The 21141-nt window shown below is 44.7% G+C and overlaps 1 protein-coding gene across 1 annotated transcript; it reads left to right on the forward strand.

The window, feature by feature from the left end:
- The first annotated feature begins 750 nt into the window (after positions 1 to 750).
- PAX9 (paired box 9) lies at positions 751 to 21061 on the forward strand. The gene is made up of 5 exons (XM_032180286.2): positions 751 to 1091; positions 4874 to 5270; positions 6088 to 6714; positions 9644 to 9783; positions 19426 to 21061. The coding sequence occupies exons 2-5, from the start codon at positions 5267 to 5269 to the stop codon at positions 19678 to 19680; spliced, it is 1026 nt and encodes a 341-aa protein (XP_032036177.1). The 5' UTR covers positions 751 to 1091; positions 4874 to 5266; the 3' UTR covers positions 19681 to 21061.
- The last annotated feature ends 80 nt before the right edge of the window (positions 21062 to 21141 follow it).

Raw genomic sequence — 21141 nt, forward strand, 5'->3', positions numbered from 1 at the left:
GGTCTCAAACAGCTGTGCTTGAAGAACCGGCAATCTTGCTTTTCCCACACGCAGCGGCACCTCTCCTGAGCGCTGCAGCTCATGGCTGTATAGTGACCATGGACTGCGTCCTCCTCACTAAGCTGCGCAACTTCTGCTAATGCTGCAACCCTGGCAAGACGAAATCCCCCTCCCTCTGGCTAGATCAGCCCAGCCTCCCCTCGGGGACCCTCCCTGCCCCTCCCTACCCCTAGGCCGCTCCCCGCTTCCTCTGTTGGGATCCTATCCTTGTTCGCTCTTGCAATCCCGCAGCCCGGAGTTTTGCCCCCTGCATTAAAATATGTTCTCTTTCATTTGCAGATTTAATAAACAAACGTAACCATATCACATGGAGCTCCACACTGTCCTTCTGAAAGCAATTCCGCTGTTGAAAACTGAAAAATGGGTGTAATTTGCGTTCAGAAAGTAATGTTAGGGTCACGGCAATTTCTCGGGCCGTTATTTATTTTTACTTTAAAGTCTTTAGGAAGGATTTGCTTATATGCTCGGAAAACTTCCAAATGCGAGAATACCAGCAACCCCGCTCGCCTTCAACGCGTGGGGTAAGGGGGGTGGGGACCTATTACTGAGTGACGCTAATATGGGGAAACTGAAAAGAAATGTCGATTGTTTTTATTGTAATAGAAGGAGTGAGCAAACAGAAAAACCAACCCCGGGTGATCGGAAACAGGCAGGCGGAGAATTAAAAGCGGGTTTCAGACAGCAACAGGCCCCTCCCCTGCCCTCGCAAGGAGAAAGCGGGCGATGAGCACTCGCAGCCCGTGGGGCTGATCCCACCTCCCGCAGGGCTTCGGCCGCGTCGCTGTCGGACCCGGACCCGCAGAACGCCGGGTAGCATTTCCGAGCTCGGGCCCGACCCAACCCGCTGCCATTCTAGCTACCTCGTGGAGCCGCGGAAGAGACTCTTGAACCGTGAGGCTCCTTGATGAGAAGGTGGAGAGGCTGCGGGGCTATTCTCCGAGCATCTTCCGGCCGCGCTCTGCTCCTCTCGGTGCGCTTGCGGCTTCTCCTTGGGCTGGCGCGTCCGCAGTCCCTCCAAGTCCAGGCCGCAGGTCAGTGTGCGGGCGCCTCCTGTCCTCCTCTCCCACCCCGGATCTGCCTTGGGCAGAGGACCCCTGAGGGCTGTCTCCATCCCCAATCCCCGCGACTGCTCCTTTTAGCCGCCGCCCCCTCCCGCAGCGCAGATCCTGCATGGCCAGCGGTCCAGGGCGGACCCTCCCACTCCCTGGGAGCCGGGCGAGCTTCTGGCTGTCACTTGCCGCTGCAGTTTCTGGGAAACTCAGCTGGCCGCTTACCCTGCAAGACGGGGACATAGCAGAGGGCCGAGTTCTGGAGAAGCTGGGCTCCAACTGACCCTGAAAGGTCTTGCCTTTACTGCATTTGCCCCCAGACGGCTAGAAGTGAATGCACTGTGAAAATCCCAGTCCCGGACCTCGGACTCTGGCTGTCTTACAATCCCTGCGACTCCTCCGAGTGGACAACAGGCAGGCACCGTCGCCTGGGCCTCGCTTGGGGGGATCCTGTCTCCAGCAGGGGGCAAGTTGGAGGAATGAGCTCCTTAATATTTTCTGCTAGCTCTGCTTCCATAACTGCAACTCGGAATAGAACAACCTCTCTCCCGCGCATACGCACCCCCCACTCTCGCCCTATCCTCCCATCCGCAGTCATCACTGACCTGTAGACCTGGAGGAGCAGGCTTCCGGGCGTCGGTCCAGGTTGGGTATACAGGGAGGGGTCCTCGCGTTCCGCACAACCTGTAATGCTTGGGTCTGACCTCGGCAGCCCACGGGTACAGTCTGCCGCGCTAGATTCCTGTTGCTTCTCCGCGTCTCTCCGCCGGCCGCTCTAGTGCCAGGAAGGGGGCGCCGCAGGTGACTGCCCGTGGCACTGGGACGGCTGACAGATTTATGGAGACTTCACAGCATCTGGCTGGGGTCCGCGAGGGCAGGGCGGAGTCCGGTCGATCCGATGCTGGGGTCTAAAGCTTCCCCAGCCACACGCCTGGGCCGAGCCGTCCCCAGAGTCCCCGGCCCCTGCTGCCCTTGGGCGCGTGTACACCAGGATCCGGCCAGCGCCGAGTGTACTGGTTCCTCCCACCCGGTGAAGCCCCCTCCTTCACACTGTCCGGCCCGGCTGACTTCCAGTCTCCCGCTGAGTAAATATTTATCCAGAGAGCGGGTCGCCCCTCGGAGGAGGCCTCGACGCGGCTAGGGAAAGGCTTTTTGGCTTCTCCCCGGCTTGAGCCAGCTGCAGGCCTTACTGATTGTGTTTTGGTTTTGGTCTTAAACTTCTCCTTTTAGTCGAAATTCTTCCGATCTCTTTGTGATCTTCTGGGTCCAGAGTGAGCAGTAACCAGGGGGCAGACTCCAGCTGACGCTTGTTCTTTCTCTAAGTCCTGCATCCTTATATTCACCGGGACTGACCAGACCTTAGTGTTCTCTCTCTTCCTTCCTCCATCCTCTTTCTCTGCCTCAGATCCGTCGTCTCTCGGTCGGTCTCAGCGGGTCGCTGACTACCTCGCCCCAGCACTCGGCCCGCGCCCCGGGAAGGCTTCAGCATCACCCTCTTCTGCTGGGATCCCGCTGACCCTGTTTGCAGCTTCGGCTTCTCTTGCTCCCAGAGTGGGGTCTTCGGCTTGCCGCGGATACTTAGTGACCCAAAGCAACTAAAATTGACTTTTCCTGCGCTCTTGAGACTGCCAAGAGCACCCAGTACCTGCAACCACCGGCATGAGTGGGGCCTGCGGGGAGCCGCCAGAGCTGCGGACAGGCCCTCTGCCCAGTGAGTTGCTACCCCTGGCACGCCCAGGGGATCCGCAGCAGCTAAGGCCACATGGTCACAGCCAAGTTCAGCAGGTGGAAAGGGAGAGATGGCATTGAACCTATGTGAGAACTGGGGAGATGTGTGACAGCTGGAGGAGTTGTTAGGAACAAGAGGGAGTTGTATGTTACCTCCATATAACCAGAGCTCTAAACCATATCAGTTTCTGAACCAGTCCAGGCTGGTGCTGCAGAACTGCTAAAGCTCTCGCAGAGTCCCCAGACCCCCCGCGGGACATTAGGTCTTGCCTGTTGGTATGCGAACATCTTTGTACCCGCCTAGCAGCCCTGCAGACTGCAAATTCTCCCTGGGTGCACGGAATTAGAGCAGATTCGGCGCAGAGGTCGATACTCACTGTCTGTCTGTGAGAGGGGAGGAGGATTCCTTCTTGATCAAGTTGCCAGGCATGTTCATTCCCTCCCGCAAGCCTAAGGCAAAGTCGTAAGCTCCCCTCCGATGCGGCAAAGTCTCAACTAATATATCTACCATCCTTAAGAAGGAGCTGCTGCTTCTAAAATCTTTAGATTTCCGAAGCCTCTCCTTGTGTAAAAATGCCAGACGGTGCCACACGATGTCACCCAACAGGTATTGGGGGTCAGACCAGGGTGAAATTGCTATCGAGTCAAACTTCAAGAAGATTTTAAACATTTGAAACCAACCAACAAAAAGGGACAAGTTCAAGTATGTCTAGTTGTGGGATTTTCCCCAAGATTCCGATTCTAAAGAGTGGTGTTTTAGTTCATCTTTACCTTTCACATCCTCCATTCTGTTAGGTAATTTTGAATTTAGAGTGTATCCTAACCATAGAAGTGGGAATCTGGAGATCTGTTCCTTTGCAGAAGCATGGCTGATCATAGTTTTTTCCTGGGTTCTTGCAACTTACTGGCCTGAGATCTGGGACCAGTCAGCTTCCCTGGGTGTAGACCGGAGCCACACACATCCCTGGGGACTGTTGGGGAAGCAGCCTGAATCCTGTGTGCACAAGGAGCCTTCTGGATTGTCAAGTAGCAGTAACAGAGTTCACGACCCCAAGCAGTACAAACTCCTAAATTCACGAAAATATTTCTCTTCTTGCTTATTATTTTGATTCACATTCTCCACAACCCTAACTGCAAATATTAATAACTTTGCCCGCAAAAAAGCATACGGTACACTTTTGATTAGACTTAGAGTGAACAAAAGTGAAAATTCAGAAGTAGGCAGAACCACAGGGCCTCTGGGAGCTTAATGGAAGACGAAGGAATTACATCCATGTGCAGCGTCGGTGTCCACTGTCTTGGGGCTAAGTCTCTTTTACATTCAAACAAAACTCTTTCGAGAGGGCTCACTGGTTTGGAGAACCCTCACGAACGCTGGCACCGAGGGCCAGGGGCCCAGGACAGTGGCTGAATGTGGCAGAGTCTTGGGCTCCGTAGTGAGTGCCCCACGCACTGGCAATCGGTCGACTTGGGGCTGTGCGCTAGCGTTAGCTGCCTGTGGTTCAGTTCCCTGCACACGGCGTGGCCCCTGCCTCGAGCCTGTGTGGCTAGTGGTTGGCCGGTCCACTTGGACTAGGGGGCCGCCGCAGGAAGCTGGTGGAAGGAGGAACCTCCCTGGCCTTACCAGTGGCCCCACCTGTGGCTCGGGCTCCCAGCAACCTCCTGGTTTCTCTGGCCGGCCTATCTTCCCACACCTGCGCTCTCGCCACCTGGCATGGACTGAAGTGAGGTAGAATCGGCAGGTGACACAGATCCTTTCCTGACAGTCCCCAGAGGCCCGCATGACAGATTTTGCTAAGACAACTCCCTCGCCCCTGTGCGCGGTGGCGCCCGCCTCCCACCTATAGTCTTAACTTCAATTCTGAGAAGTCTATCGTTCCCCGGAGGAGGTCTCCTCGGGCCCCTTCTCCCGTCGAGTCATTCATATTCAGACCAAACGCTTTCATTTGTTTATTCAGCATTTTACCAGCCTGATTTTGCTGTCTTTTTGTGCCGCTTCTGGGAAGATGTCAAATACCGATTTTCATTGTATTTAGTCACCCAGGTGGGGAGCCAGCCTGAAAGAGACAGCGGAAGGAGTTTCCTGGACTGCGCTGTCGCTCACCGACCCGCACCAATCACCACGCAGTTTGCCCTCGGACCCGCCCCTTTTAGGGCGTGTCCCCAGTGAGTGATAGACGGAGCCGCCCGGCCCCGCTCAGCCCAGCCCACGTTGCTGCTTAGATTGAAATGCAGAACTCAAGCCTCTTTCATCGGGGCACGGACTTCCTTTTACTTCTTCCTTTTGCCCTCTCGCCTCCGCCTCCTGGGAAGAAGCGGAGGCGCCAGCAGTCGGCCGGGATAGAAACAGGCCGGGCCATTGAGGCGGTGCGGAAAGTTTCTGTCTGGGAGTGCGGAACTGGGGCCGGGTTGGTGTACTGCTCGGAGCAATGGGTGAGTGGCGGCGGGGGACTCCGTCAGAGCCGAGAAGGGAGGGAGGGAGCGAGCGGGCAAGGGAGGGAGGGAGGGAGCGCGAGGGCGCGCGCCACTAAGCGCTCACGTTCTCTATTGACTTTGCTCGTGTTCCTACAAGTTGTAGGAACACGCTAAGGGTCAGCGGCGCACAGCAGTTCACTGTGAACGCTGGCTACTGGGAGGCTGTTGATGCCATTTTCTGATTTTAACAGAAGGGAGCTGTGGCATCAGCGAGCCTTGAAGCCCGAGTAGCAAACCAAGTTTTGTTTCACACGCGCGCACACATGCAAACAAAATAGGTAAACAAAACAAAACAAAACAACAACAACAACAACAACAACTACAACAACAGAAAACACCCTCTAGCTTCCCCTAGACTTTGTTTAACTGGCCGGGTCTCCAGAAGGAACGCTGGGGATGGGATGGGTGGAGACAGGCAGCGGCTCAAGGACTTTAGTGAGGAGCAGGCGAGAAGGAGCGCGTTCAGGCGTCAAGACCGACTTCTCCTCCTGCTTCGGGAGACTTTTGAACGCTCGGAGAGGCCCGGCGTCTCATCACTTTACTTGGCTGCAGGGGCCTCCGGCACGGCAGTAATGAGGGAGGAGGTCCGATTGGACTGTGACGGTTTGGGGCCGTTCGGCTGTGTTCAGGGACCATATGGTTTGGGGACAGCCCCAGTCGTTAGTACAGGACGGGTGCGTTCGCCCAGTCCCCGGACGCGTAGGGAGGCCCAGTGGCAGGCGGCTGTCCCAAGCAGCGGGTGCGCGTCCCTGCGCGCTGTGTGTTCATTTTGCAGAGCCAGCCTTCGGGGAGGTAAACCAGCTGGGAGGAGTGTTCGTGAACGGGAGGCCGCTGCCCAACGCCATCCGGCTTCGCATCGTGGAACTGGCCCAACTGGGCATCCGACCGTGTGACATCAGCCGCCAGCTACGGGTCTCGCACGGCTGCGTCAGCAAGATCCTGGCGCGATACAACGAGACGGGCTCGATCTTGCCAGGAGCCATCGGGGGCAGCAAGCCCCGGGTGACTACCCCCACCGTGGTGAAACACATCCGGACCTACAAGCAGAGAGACCCCGGCATCTTCGCCTGGGAGATCCGGGACCGCCTGCTGGCGGACGGCGTGTGCGACAAGTACAACGTGCCCTCCGTGAGCTCCATCAGCCGCATTCTGCGCAACAAGATCGGCAACTTGGCCCAGCAGGGTCATTACGACTCATACAAGCAGCACCAGCCGACGCCGCAGCCAGCGCTGCCCTACAACCACATCTATTCGTACCCCAGCCCTATCACGGCGGCGGCCGCCAAGGTGCCCACGCCACCCGGGGTGCCTGCCATCCCCGGTTCGGTGGCCATGCCGCGCACCTGGCCCTCCTCGCACTCCGTCACCGACATCCTGGGCATCCGCTCCATCACCGACCAAGGTAGGGGCTCAGAGGCTGGGCGTGTGGATGTGCAGCGTCTGCCCCGCACTCTCGCGGAGGTCCCAGTATCTGCGGCCTCAGGGACACTGTCTTTCCCACCACCTGAGGCTTTTTCCTTTGGAAACGTAAGGAGTCTTCCTAGGGGGTGTCCTGATCTCATTAACTTGAAACTCATGCCCCTGGTTTCCTTGCCACACACAGTCTCCTGCCTCATCTCAAACTACCAGACCCATAACATCCCCCCATCCCCAACACATGGTTCGCATTTTCCACCCTCCCCCGCCTCTCGCGCCGAGGCAGCCTCAGCCCGGCTTGCTCACTTGGAGAGTGCGGCAAGGGCTGGACTTGGGGCGCAGCCCGGGAGGCCCGAGCCTGCTTGGGGCTGCCGGCTGCAGACGCCGCTGCGGGCAGAGCAGCTTGCTTGGGGATCACTACGGCCGGGAGGAGTCCGGCCGGGAGGAGTCCAGCACCCCGTGGAAATTGAAGTATTCTCCGATTCTGGCAATCAGGCCAAATTTGCTCAGGCAGGAAGTTCAAATGTCACCTAATTGGTTTCGTTCTTATGCTTCACTTCATTTTCCTCGGAAATGGAGGTCCCGAAGTTACTGCTAGTAACTTGCATGTAACTCATTCCCAGACGAAGTCATATTCACATTCTCTTTCTCTCTCTCTCTCCCTCCCTCCCTCCCTCCATTCACTTTCTAACTTAACAGACTTCGCTGTATATATCTTAGGAAGGGAGGTGGCATCAGCCACTGCAATGATGGAGATAAAATGCAGGCAATTCCATGCTGTCCTTTTACTGTTCTTGTCAGTTTTCCCTGAGCCTGCCACTTTCCTTTGGGGTCCCCGGGTCCCCGTGAATGCAAGTGGATATCTATCTAGTTCCTGCATGTTTTCAGCAGTGCCACCCCACTGTTCCTTTCCTTTCTCACCCCTGACCTTGCCTAGTCCTAAGCGCCCTTTCTGCGTTGTCAGAAGGACTCCCCGAGCCCTCCTGCCCAGTCTGGCTTCCGCAGGAGACCTGAGTTTGTTTTCTTTTACTCAGTTTTTTTTTTTTAAGGCGTTAACTTTTTTCTTGGTAGGGAGAACAGAAAGTCTAAATGACCTAGATGCAGAATTTAAATAATGTGTACATAGTCCACTTTGTTAATTTCTCAGCCTAAAGTTTTAAAAGTGTAGAGGAAAAATTAAATAGGAAAGGGGGAAATAGTTTCTTTAATTACTTCCTGCCTTTCTGGGTTGCCACCACATTGGCACAATTATCTTTTTAAGTAATTAAAGCAGGGCTCTGGTTTCTCATCTTCTTGTTTTCTGACTGCAAGTTTACAAGAGCCCAGTTTTGTCTTATTTGGAGCTACTTGGAGCTGTAGTTGGAGAGAGTTTGCCCTTGATTTATAGGATAAACTGACCTCACTGACATTTAAAGGAAGGCCCTGTTCATGGGAAAGTGTGAGATCAGCAGAAATGGGGGCTCACAGGGGGATCTCAATTTCTTAAGATAACTTCAGGCTTGTGCCCACCGACTGCCTTTTGTCTGGGAAGGCAAAGATGGACAGGCAGTTCTGGACCAAAACACAGTTTCCTGGTGCAAATGGGACTCAATCTAGTTCTTGGGGGTGGTAGAGGAGGAGACATAGTGGAAAAAAAAAAAAGGCTGACAGAGTTTAAAAGAAAACTTCTCCTGCCTAGGGGTCCTACCGTCAGAGCAAATGTCAGTGGGGAAAGTATTGGAGAAGGGAAAGGAGCAACTTTTCCTTTTAGATATTGTTGTGATTTTGGATGCCAGCTTTAAACAACCCAGTTTGTGACAAATTGGTGATTATAAAAATGATCATTTCTACAAAAATGCTCACTCTCTTAAAGCACTGTGTTAGATGGAAGTGTTTAAAATCAAGTTACAATGGCTTTGCCAGACTTCGGTCCTCCACCCATAGGACCCAAAGACAAACATACATTGTTTGTAGCCTTCACATATCTCTTTGAAACTATACTTGGTCACTGAAAATGCCAATAATTCAATATTCTCAACCTCAGGTATTATAATAATTACTTTACACCATACAATTTTCTTTGCATCTCCACCAAGAACAGAAAGAATAACTGATAGCATTACTCCTTAACACTTAATTTTACTTTCATTTTCTTAACCTATTTCATTTTCCCTTTCTTGTATATGTATATTTTAAACTCTTTCAGGAAAACCCTGCCACTAGCACCCATGGCATGTATAGTGGTAATTGCAAGATTTATTTTTAAGTCATATGCACATATCACATATGTAATGTGTAGAGGTAGAGTATCAAGGGGAGCCCTATGCACACACAAAGCAGAAATCTGTGCACGTATATTTTGCACTGTATCGTGGGAATAATTTAGTTATTTGTTTGCAAAGGACTGTGCAGGCCTTTTTGTTCTCTATTGACATAAGTACCAGATCCCCACAGTGCAGTGAGCACCAGTGCAGGCACCCTTAGGTCAGACGCTCCTCTCTTTCTTTTCAGCCATCCCCACTGCCAAATCGTTGTCAACCCCCGGTCGGCCTTGGGTTAAGAATGAGGAGGTGGAGAACGGCACGTGCAGCCTTAAGGGTTCCTTCTCCGATTTAGGTTTCTTCCACTCCTTTGCCCTGGGAGAGCGAAGGGGCGGAGGGAAATCAAAAATCGGTTGAAAAAGAAAAAAATATCTTCCCTCAGGCGTGGGTCAGAGAATTTGGAAAGGCCTACTCTCAGGCGAGTAAAACTTCACCAGGCCGTGGGCTGGAAGCACAGGAGGTCGCGGCTGGGTCCAGCGCCCTCGGGAGGCCAAGGGCAGGGAGCCGACCCAAGGTCTAAGCCCTCCAGCTCTCCGTCGCGGGTTTGGGTCCCGTCTCAAGAGCGGGGCGCGCGGGCTGGGCCTCCGGCCTGACACCTTCTCTTCTCTCCAGCAGTGAGCGACAGCTCCCCCTACCACAGCCCTAAGGTGGAGGAGTGGAGCAGCCTGGGCCGCAACAACTTCCCCGCCGCCGCTCCGCACGCGGTGAACGGGCTGGAGAAGGGAGCCCTGGAGCAGGAAGCCAAGTACGGTCAGGTGAGGAGGCGAAGGTCCGGCCAGGTGGGCCGCGTGGTGGCGGGCATTTAGGCGATGGAACACTCGGGTCCCTTTCTGAGCTTCCCGCGAGAGAAGCCCAGGCTGGCTCCCCTTTGCTGCTACGAGCCAGATCCTTCGTGGACTGGGGCGAAGCAGAGGCCTGGGCCTTGGAAGGCGGAGCTGGGGCCTCGACCCCCTCCAGGGGCCGGGAGCGCTCGCCAGGGCGAGGGGGGTCTGGGGCGGCAGCTCCCCGGGGCGCGGCTCTGGGAAGCGCCTCCAGGCCTCTCGGCCTCCGGGGGCTTGGGGAGGCGGCTCCCGAAGCCCTTTCGGCGGTTCTCATTGGGGGTAGAATTAACCAAAGAAGGCGCTTCCGAAGGGCCGGGTGGAGCGGCCCTGGGGCCTCAGAGCCGCGCCTTCACGCCCGCGAAACGCGCGCCCCGGGTCTCGGCCCCACTGTGCGACGGCGGCTGCGGGGTCCTCACGCTCGGACTTTCTCTCCCGTGGCTCTCGGACAAACCCGCTTGGCCAATCCTGCGAAGAGGGGCACCCAGATAAACGTAACAAAGCTACCATTTTCTCGACTAAAGGTCACATTGTAATCTCCCAAGGAAGTTAGTGAGAAAACCTCAAATTATACGGACTGGCTGTGGACCGTTTAATTTTTCTTTCCCTCCGTCCCTCCCTCATGTCTCCAAAGGAAAATTTAAAACACTCGTGTTTTTATTTCCCCCCCGAGCAAAGCTAAGCAACCACCACAACAAAAGCCCCAGATTTAAGTCTAAATTCATCACCGTCCTGGAGTCAAGAGTTCAAAACTCTCAAAAACCCGACCTTAAGGCAATGTAAGGTGTCCCCAGCAGACCCCAGTAGGTTTGCAAATTTCTTAATCCCAAACTCAATTCCAAAGTCTCAAGCTATTCAGTTTTCGTTTTATTATTTTGAAGACTTAAAATTTTTAATGTTATCTGTCAAAATCAGCTTTTAAAATTAAGTGGAATTTGTTCCTCTTACTCACTTGAAAAAAAATCTTAGTCATTTTCTGTAACAAATCCCATGTCCACTTCCTCTTCCCTCTCTTATTTTGTTGAAATAGAATCAGAATACATATTAGTGGCTCTCCAATGGCAAATAACACAGAAAATAGCAGCAAGGAAAGAGAGCCCTTTTCCTTAGTCTGTTTCTACTGTAAAGAATGTCAATGAGAAATGATAAGGAAGTTTGTCATTTTCTTTTACTAAACGACCCACCCTTAATTCGTAATTTGCAAAGGAAAGGCAGAATAGTACAATGGTTAGGAGCTCCAATCTCTGGCTGTACGACTTCTTAGGAAAATATTTAATTTTTTAGAGTCTGTATTTCTTCATCTTTAAAACAGGGAAATGATACTCCCAACCCAGAGATGTTATGGGTATTCAATGAGATAATGCAACCATGTGGCACATAGTAAGCATTTATTAAGTATTGCCTGTGGTTCTAAGTGGCAATTAAAGAGACAGGTGTAAAAGCAAGTAATATTTATCAGAGTATAGTTTGTTCTGAGAGACCATAGTCAAAAAGCTTCAAGGGATTTTGTTACAAACAATAGAAAGTGTGTATAAAGCGCCTACCATAGAAGCAAGCATTGAATAGGAGCTCAGTGCTTTTTATTAGGTCATCATTTATTGGAATAACATTGTGAAGTATAGAGTTGAAAAAGTTTCTAATTCCCACATGTCATTGATGAACCCAGTTTATATATCAAGCAGTCATAATCCAAAAAAAAAAAACCTTTATACTTATTATTTATTTATTTATTTTGAGACAGAGTCTAGCTCTGTTGCCAGGTTGAAGTGCAGTGGCGCGGTCTCTGCTTATTGCAACCTCTGCCTCCCAGGTTCAAGCGGTTCTCCTGCCTCAGCCTCCCGAGTAGCTGGGATTACAGGCACGCGCCGCCACACCCACCTAATTTTTGTGTTTTTAGTAGAGACAGGGTTTCACCATGTTGGCCTGGCTGGTCTTGATCTCCTGACCTAGTGATCCACCCACCTCGGCCTGCCAAAGTGCTGGGATTACAGGCGTGAGCCACCGCGCCGGCCAGTTATTTTTATTTTCTCTTCCTTGAATTATAGATCTAACACTGAAATTTGTTTGGAAATGCTTAGTTTATAATACACTTCAAAACTAAACTGACAAATTATTTAAAATAAAAAATTTGAAGTTTTAAGTAATTGATATTCTGATTATTAAAAATAGATTACGTTTTATATACTATATTTTAAATCACTAAATTATCACATTTATAAAAGAATATAATTTAAAGAAATAAGTAACCAAATAAATATTGCTCTAAATACTTAATAAGCTATTTTTTTAGAATAAAAATATTTATATCAAACTTACATTTGCAAAGTTCTTAATTGCAATATGCTAATCTTCTGCATTGCAATATATTTAGTAGTTAGATAATTCAAATGATGTAAAATTTCTAAACCTGAAAAGTTTCTAAGAATAATATAAATTAGTGACTACTCTATGATAATTATCAAAATAGTGCTTAATGTTGAAGGTGTGCCAAGTTCAGCCGTGTCATTTTTCTGAGCAGTTTTGAACTTTAGACAGTGATTTCATGTAAGGTTAAATTACACATTATTACTTGTTTATAAACATACAAAGGTAAAGTGTTGCCCATATATGTGCATTTCTCTTACCAATATTCAAAGGGCAGATTTATTTTTAAAAGTTATTTTTCAAAATGGAATCAGCATATTTCAACCAAAACGTAAACTCAGGTAACACATATTTTTCCCTCTGCTTATATTATGGGCAAAAACTTGAATGTCTTTGGCCAAAAAAAAGCTTTAAAAATTTTCCCACTTTCAGGGCATTTGTGATTGTTATTAAATAGTGCAATATTATATGATAGTAGTTTAACTTTATTATATAAAGAAGGAAATTGAGAATTCAGAATCATAGAGCTTAAAGCATATTTTTCTTGAGGACATCTGAAGAATTACCAAAGGGCTAAACTATGCAACTGAATATAGATACTATTGATTACCATAATCTAGAGTTTCTATTTTCAGCTTAAACTGTAAAGACAGATGTCCTGATTCCTAGTAATTAAAACTGTATGCACATTTCAGCTATGTATATACCTATCTTTTGTCTTTGAAAATTCAGTTTAGCATATTCCAACTTGTCTTACATATTAATATTACATTGTAATTAATATTTTGCAGTGCCATTCAGAAGTCCTTATTGTCTCTGAGGATAGAATATTTATTTTGGCTTTTTTATACCTACAGTTAATATTGGGGCTAGAAGTACTTAATTCCACTAACTTCTGAATGGCAACAATGTTCTCTGCTTCCTGATGGCCGGTTCTCTTCTGCTGAAAGCATAAAACTCCAATGGAATAAAATTGGAATGGCCAAAAAACCTTATATAGAGAATCATAGGGGCTGGAATACATTTGCCCTTTTAGGAAGTATTTCGTGAATTAATGCCTCAATTTTATTCAAACTGTATATAAATAATTGTATAGTTATTGAAAAATTTTCTACAAATGGGCATACTTTCTCATGAAAAATACATTGCATATCTGATACTCTAAAGTAATTGGAGTGACAGATTTATAAGCTTTGGGTATCTTCATTTTGCGGTTGCAGATATTAATTTGGCAAGTTTAATATAACACTAGCGAAAAATTGAGATGTCAGAAATGGAGAATAGTCTATAAATACTTGAATTTTTTCAAAGTTCAGAATTAAGTTGTGAAAATAGTTGAATTTAAAGATATAATCTGAAATTCTTATGAAGCATTTACTTGTACATGCATTTGAAGTGAAGATAGTCTTCTAGAATCCTCAATGTGATGTTCTAGTGTATTATTTTAAAAACTGGCTGTCCTTGTGGACGTACTGTTCTCAGGAAGATATAAATGATATTGCACTAATTTTCTTCAAATTAAAGTTAATTTTTGTAAATAATTTATTATTTATAGACAGTGAAATCTTAGGCAAATGCCAGCAGAGTGTCTTTGAAATTCATAATGTTATCTGTTATGAAAAACATTCTTTGACCTGGTTACATTTTAACCAGTAGTATTTCAAAATAAAATTAATGATCATTTATCAGTAAAATGCGTTGTATAAAATAGCAGGGAAAGGTAATTGAAAATTTTTCAAGGCTATGTGAATTTTAATAATATTTTGGAAAATTATAAAATTTAGAAAAGCTTTTAAATAGCGGCTTTCCATTTCTTAGAGACATTTAGATCTACAATATGATAAGTAAGCATAATTAGGATCTTGTTGGATGAATGTTGAAACCATATTTATAGCCATCATTTCATTTTGTCAGGTATGTTTTACTAGGTCATTGTATAATGAATTAAAAATGGAAGAATGACAGAAAAATGAGTTCACCAAAAAAGAGAAAATCTTGTTTATTTTCAGATCCAAAACTTTTTCTTGCTTATGATATCAAGGTTGAAATTCTAGGTGAAGCACATCTCTATTTGTGGCTAAATCTACTTTATTGTAAAGCCAAGGTAAATTCATTTTATCATAAGAGGAGGACCAGGTTGAACTGACACGTGAAAGCAGATTGTGGGCAGAGGACCTGGCACTGTTATTTGCATTTATCTTCACGATAAAAAATGTTGAGTAGACAATTCCCAGAATTTGAATAATAGTCTATAACCTCTAATTGCCAGACATTTACCATACCAGTTTTATGGTGGTCACAAGTGTTTTGATACTCATGTATTTTCATTTACTTGGAGGAGGGAGGATAAATGGAATAACCCTAAATCAAATAATAAATGGCTAGGTTAGAACTTCTGTTTACTTTTTTCAACAGCTTTATTCATTTTGCTTGCTTAAAGTGTAATGCTTGTTTTGCGATAAATGGTGCCTACCTTTTTGCTTTGTTTTTTAAGCCACAGTGTCACATCTTTTGCTTTCACAAACCTACACTAACTTAAGTATACATATGGTTGTGGAATGCTTATGATGTATCCTGTTTTGTGGGGATACAAGATGATTAAGGCAAGTCCCTGTCCTCAAACAGTTTACAATCTAGCCCTCTGCCAATACGGTTCCTCAATATATTCACTAAAATTCCTTTAAAAAAAACTGGTAAATCTGTATTTTGAACATTCGGAACAAATGAAATTAAAACTTGTACTTTCATTCTTCTTGTGATAACCTTAACTAGAAGAACTACATTGCATCTTATATATTTTTTTCTAGACTATTTCCTTTAATGTCAGTGTCATGAAGTTGGTCTTTTCCTAAAAGTATTAAAACAAAGCAGTAACTTACTTTTTCTAGGGTATGCAATTTAGTCTATTTTGCTTTGTATTAGTAAATCTCCTTCTCAAATTTAGGTAGAAGATAGTTTGCTATAGAGAGCACCCTTGCACAGTTCTTTCAGGGGAAAGAATTCTCATGCCTCTCATGGAAGATCCACATGAGAAAGCAGTTGATGGATTGAAGTCTTATTTATGGAATCTTTAGGTAAAGTCATTTTCAAAAATGAGATTTCCATTACATGCCCATTGCTGGGGTTTCATTTGGAAAATTTGTTTACTCTTCCCTGGGGATTCCATATGTTGGTTGATTTATAAATCATATTTACAATCCAATTAAATAGAGTAATTTAGCATGTTTGCTCCCACTATATTTATAGTGTACATTTGGTAGTCTCTACTCGGCCTAACTAGCTTTTCAGATTAATTACATGCCCTTCACTGAAAATGTTAAACCGATTTGGGACGTTTAAGTCATGTACTCTTTTACTGGAAAGAATAAACAAACATCAGTGCTACCTGTAGTTGTTTTCCTTTGCAGTGGAAAATTTTACTCTTTCAGTGATTGCTTCATAAATAACAATTACTTGACCCAGTAGAGATTTATATCTTTTACTTATGTTATGTGTCAAAATTAATAGTGAGAAAATTGATGTGTTTATTGAGTCACTAAAATGAATAAATAATGAAGGTGGCAGGAGGCAGGTAAATTTTAAAGCACATTTACTTGCTCTTTTTTTTCTAAATTTATAAATCTGAACTTCAAAAGTAAAAAGTAAAATTAAGACAAAACTCTCCAGACCCTCAAGCTAGGTCATAATTTAACCTGAGAGAAAACTAAGGGCTATTTTTATACTGTTTAAGTTTAAAGATTTCTGGTTTTTTTTTTTTTTTTTTTAAGCAAACACTTTAGCCTCTCCTTGCCTTTTTCTTTTTTCTTTCTTTCTTTCTTTCTTTCTTCCATCCTTTATTTATTTATTTATTTTTATTTATTTATTTTTTTGTGTGATGAAGTCTCACTCTTGTTGCCCAGGCTGGAGTGCAATGATGCGATCTCGGCTCACTGCAACTTCCGACTCCCGGGTTCAAGCAATTCTCCTGCCTCAGACTCCCAAGTAGCTGGGATTACAGGCACCTGCCGCCACGCCCGGCTAATTTTTGTGTTTTTAGTAGAGACGGGGTTTCACTATGTTGGCCAGGCTGGTCTTGAACTCCTGACCTCAGGCAATCCTCCCGCCTCAGCCTGCCAAAGTGCTGGGATTACAGGCGTGAGCCACCGTGCCTGGCTGCCTTTTTCTATGAGATGAAATCAACCATCTCCGAGCTTCTCTTCCTACCCTGTCTTTCTGCAGTACAAAGGGATTGCATCACTAAAATGATACTAAATAAATATTGTGGATTTAAGAGAACTTTGAAATATTTAGTACTAAGAATAATGACATAAAGCAAGTTTGTGCATTAAGTATGAGAAATTGGACAAATATGGAAAAATTTGCTCTTTTTTTACCCTTGATAAATGAATGTAATCATGGAATAAATAGGGCGCTAGAAGGTAATACAGGCCTAAATCCAATGTCCTGCCTACCCCTAAATTCCAGGAACATTATCTAAGATAAAAGTTCAATGCAGCATGTCTCTGAGGGCCATCTTCCTGGGGGAACATCTCTGGGCAAAAAGAAGTGGGTCCATATAAGGGGACCATAGACATTGCAACAAAACAACTCAACAATCCAAGCAAATGGGGCAGATCAATGAGCAAGAGTTCCAAGGGCAAAGGTGTAAGAAAAGGGAAGATGACTAAGCAAGGATTTCAGAGAGAACTGTAATTTTGAATGACAGATAAAATACAAAGAAAAAAGAATGAGTAGGAAAAATTTAGCTGTGATGAAAAATGGAACTCACCAACAGTTATGTTCTGCTAACTAGAACATTGTGTAATATTACATTTTTTAACCTTATGTCCCTATATGATGTTGGCCAAAGATTTTTATTATTTTAGAAGTAATATTAATGTTAGCATTCTTATTTCATTTTTCTTACTTCACATTGGCATCAGTAGTATAAAATATTAGTCATTGCTGGAAATGAAAATATTAGTTAACACCACATAGAGATGTGAACACCTTTCCATAACTGAATTGGATTTATTTCTTTCCAAACTCATTTATCATAGATTATTGGGACAATTCTAAATAAAAATGATTAAAACTATAATCTCTATGCAAAACTAGATTTTTTCCCCTGTAATTTGATAGTTCTCTATTTTGATACTCATCTCCTGAGAGCCTTAAAGTGTGTCTCCTTTGAGACATAATCAGCCATTCTCAAAAAGTGGAAGAAACTGTTTTTTTTTTTAGAAGCTAAGAAATAGATGAGGATCTAACAATGAGAATCATGTTCTAGGAGAGAAAAGAATTTGTTACCAGATGTTATCTCAAAAGATGCACTAGTTTTAAATTAAATTGCATCTATCTTTACAGTGTTCAGGAAAAACAGTATGATATGCTACAGAGGACCCTGCATTGGGCAGGGGTGATAAATTCTTTGAACACATGGCCACTGACTTGCCAATTGGTTGAGGGTACACGGCTAAACCTCTTAATCTATATCCTTGTATAAAAAGAGGATAAGATTTCATTTGTATTCAACAGTTATGTGCGGTAGTTTCTTGATTAAAAAAATGCAGCAGCATCATTCTCCGAGACCCTTAAAATACACTTTAATTTCAGTTGAACATTGTGTTGTATTTGTGACATACTATCTTGTAATCTTGATAAACTCAATCATTTATAATGAATTATATAATTCATTAATCCTCATTATTCAGTAAAATATGTTGGATATTTCTTGGTGCCTGGGACATAGGACACACTTAAGAAACTTTAGCATCCTTTCTCTTTCCCTATTTTCAAAGAACCAACATTGAAAAACACAACATGAGGTGTTTTTTCTTACGGAGCATAGACACAAGGCTAACCCCTCTAATATTTTTCTTTTTTTGTCAGAAATGCATGAGTAATGTTGTCATACCCATGTATATATGCTATTCCATGTACATATTCATTTACTCTGCATTGACAAAATAGTTTTTGAGACCCCACCATTGCATTCTCATAGATGTAGAAGTAAAAACAATAGCCCAAATAAATTAAATTAGAAAGGAATTCCTGTGTTGCAATTGAACGGGAAAAAGTACCTAGCTAACATACACCTGATTAACTTAATTCTAAGGATTAAATCAATTTTCCTAATAAAATTCTAGTATTTACATTGTATTTTCACTAGGAAATATGTTGAAATGGTAATTCATTCATGTCACTATCAGGACACAGGATCTACGCTTTATTTCTAAAGAGTATAAAAATTGAGGGGAAAAAATTAGACTACTTGAAGAAAGATGCCCGGTGTTCGTGCCAGAATCAGGATTAAAAATCAGGGTGTTTTTAGTGTTGTTAATGGTAACGATACCAACAGCTATTCATTGGATGCCAAGAGAGCACTGGTTTCTAGGCAGGCTCGCCTGCCAGGACTGCTGCGTTGTGTTTGCAAACAAAGATTTTAATTTCTAAATTCACTTCAAGAGATTTATCCACGTGGCTTTTAAAAACTCACATCACAGGGCCCAAAAACTTTGCAAGCAAATTGGAAAATTTCAAAACCAGGCATATGCATTTCTTTTATATGGGGAAAGACAGTTTCCTTTGTGATAAAACAGTCCTGGAAAAGGTACCTGCAATATTCATTTAAAAATCCTTGCAAGACAAAGTGCCTGATTTTCGTATGTCCTTTGTCCAACGGGGATTTTCAATATGATCTCTTAAAATATGGTCTATGTTTTCTTTAACGAAGGTAGTGTTTGTTGTGCGTTTCTAACATGACAGCCTGCAGTCTGTGCCCTTCTTTACTGAAAATGAAAGTTATACCAACCAGGCCTGTCACCAGTGCCTCAACAAAAGAGCCAAACAAAACCCAAGTCCCAGGAAGGTTGACAAAGGCAATGAGGACAGCCGAATAGATTCTAAGAGTATTTAATTGCCATTAATTCTTTCCTCACCCTGCACCTCCTTCCTGTACTTCCAAGTGGCACAAGCAAATACTATGAATTTTCTGGTTGCAGCTTTCTCTAAATGTTTGTGGAAAGAATAACATCTTGCCATTATGTTTGTTTAAGTGGCAAGATTGTGAATGTCTTTAGAATATAATAAAGCTCAGTTTTTAAAAAAAAGTCGGAGAGTAGAGTCAGAGCATTGCTGGCTTACTCAGACTTCAGCTCTGCTTCTTTCTAAGAACCTGTGAAATGTTCACTCCTATAATGTGATTATTTTTCACTTCTTTTCTACTCCTCTCAGGCACCAAATGGTCTCCCAGCTGTGGGCAGTTTCGTGTCAGCATCCAGCATGGCTCCTTACCCTACCCCAGCCCAAGTGTCACCTTACATGACCTACAGCGCTGCTCCTTCTGGTTATGTTGCTGGACATGGGTGGCAACATGCTGGCAGCACCCCATTGTCTCCCCACAACTGTGACATTCCCGCATCGCTGGCGTTCAAGGGAATGCAGGCAGCCAGAGAAGGTAGTCATTCTGTCACGGCTTCTGCGCTCTGATGGGAAATTCCGTCTCCAGCAGCTTCACCCGGTTCTCCCTGTCTCAGCACCTCCTACCCCAATTCCCAGGTCTCACATCCCACCCCTCCTGCCCTCCAGCCCTCTTGCCTTGAAAGCTGGCTGTACGGACTCACATCCTTTGTGCTGATGACACTTACATATTTCTTGCCATAACTTTTCTCTTGCAGAAAAACTGACATGACTTTAGGATTTAAAAACAAGAGGAACGATAAGCATTGAATGAGACATTTGTGTTGCCCACAAACTGTCTTAACATAGCAAAGAAACCTACACCCCTCAAAGGGTTTAAGGAACTTTACAAACTAGTCTTTGGTAAAACCACATGTGTATATTTATTCTAAATCAACCTGAACTTTTGAAATGTGCAATTGTTGAGATTTTGCAAAATCAATAAAGGAAAATACTTATAGAAAAAATTATGCTACACCCTCTAATCAAATATGGTAACCAAGTAAGCTTTAATTCATCATTAGGAAACAAATCAATAAGTGACTTGTTGGAGTGATCCTTTGTTTATCTTTAAGACATGACCTATTTTGTTGAAAAATATATGTAGAACCCAAGCAATATCTGAATCTAGCTCTCCCTGGTGTTTTGACGTCGTTCCAAATACAATAATGTTTATATTTTTTATTAGTTTGTAAATACGGACTCTGGATGGTGCATTTGTGTCTTCATTCCATAAGATATTCCCCTCCCCCCCAGCCCCACCCCCTCTCTATTTTTTTCTTTCTTTTTTGCAAAGGTGACTTTCTGGCAACGTCTTTGTCTCTGTTTGGTGGTGGGCTGCTCGGGCTCCTGGACCTGGACTTGCCCCCAAATTTTGTGTATGCAGTGAAGGCTTCAACATCTCATGAAGGACACTTTCTTTCTACAGCAGAGGACACGAAAAACAGATAAAACAAGCCAGTCTCCCATTTTGTACCTAATCAAACAACACACATGCCAAGCATATAAAGACAAGAGGGTGGAAAATATCTGAACAAGAAAGCTCTAAAGGAAGTCACTTAGAAACTTAAGTTTAATGTGAAATGTTTTGCAAAGACGCTTAAAATGAACTTTGTGTTAAGAAAACCACTGTGAAACTAAATTGTACTATTATTGTTGGCTTACCTGTGTGTTCAGCAATCTCAGCCCCAAATTATGTTGTAATTTAAAGAAAATGGAAAATTCTGCTCTAATGAATGTAACAATGGCTTGCTGTGAAGTTTACATTGTTGTACAGAAGCATATTTCGCATGTAGGTAAACTGGTGGTGGTACTAGAAATACAATGTTATTTAATTTTGACAAATTCCCTTTATTCATTTCTGAAATTACAGGACACAGTTTAACTCATAAACCTTTCAAGACCAATTTATTTTTCACTTTAATGTTAATAACAGTTGTGGAGTATATGTGTGTGTGAGCATGTGAGTATGTGTTGTATTTTAAAACAATT

This window comes from Hylobates moloch, unplaced genomic scaffold (genome assembly GCF_009828535.3).
Source record: "Hylobates moloch isolate HMO894 unplaced genomic scaffold, HMol_V3 SCAFFOLD_16, whole genome shotgun sequence".
NCBI classification, from domain to species: domain Eukaryota; kingdom Metazoa; phylum Chordata; class Mammalia; order Primates; family Hylobatidae; genus Hylobates; species Hylobates moloch.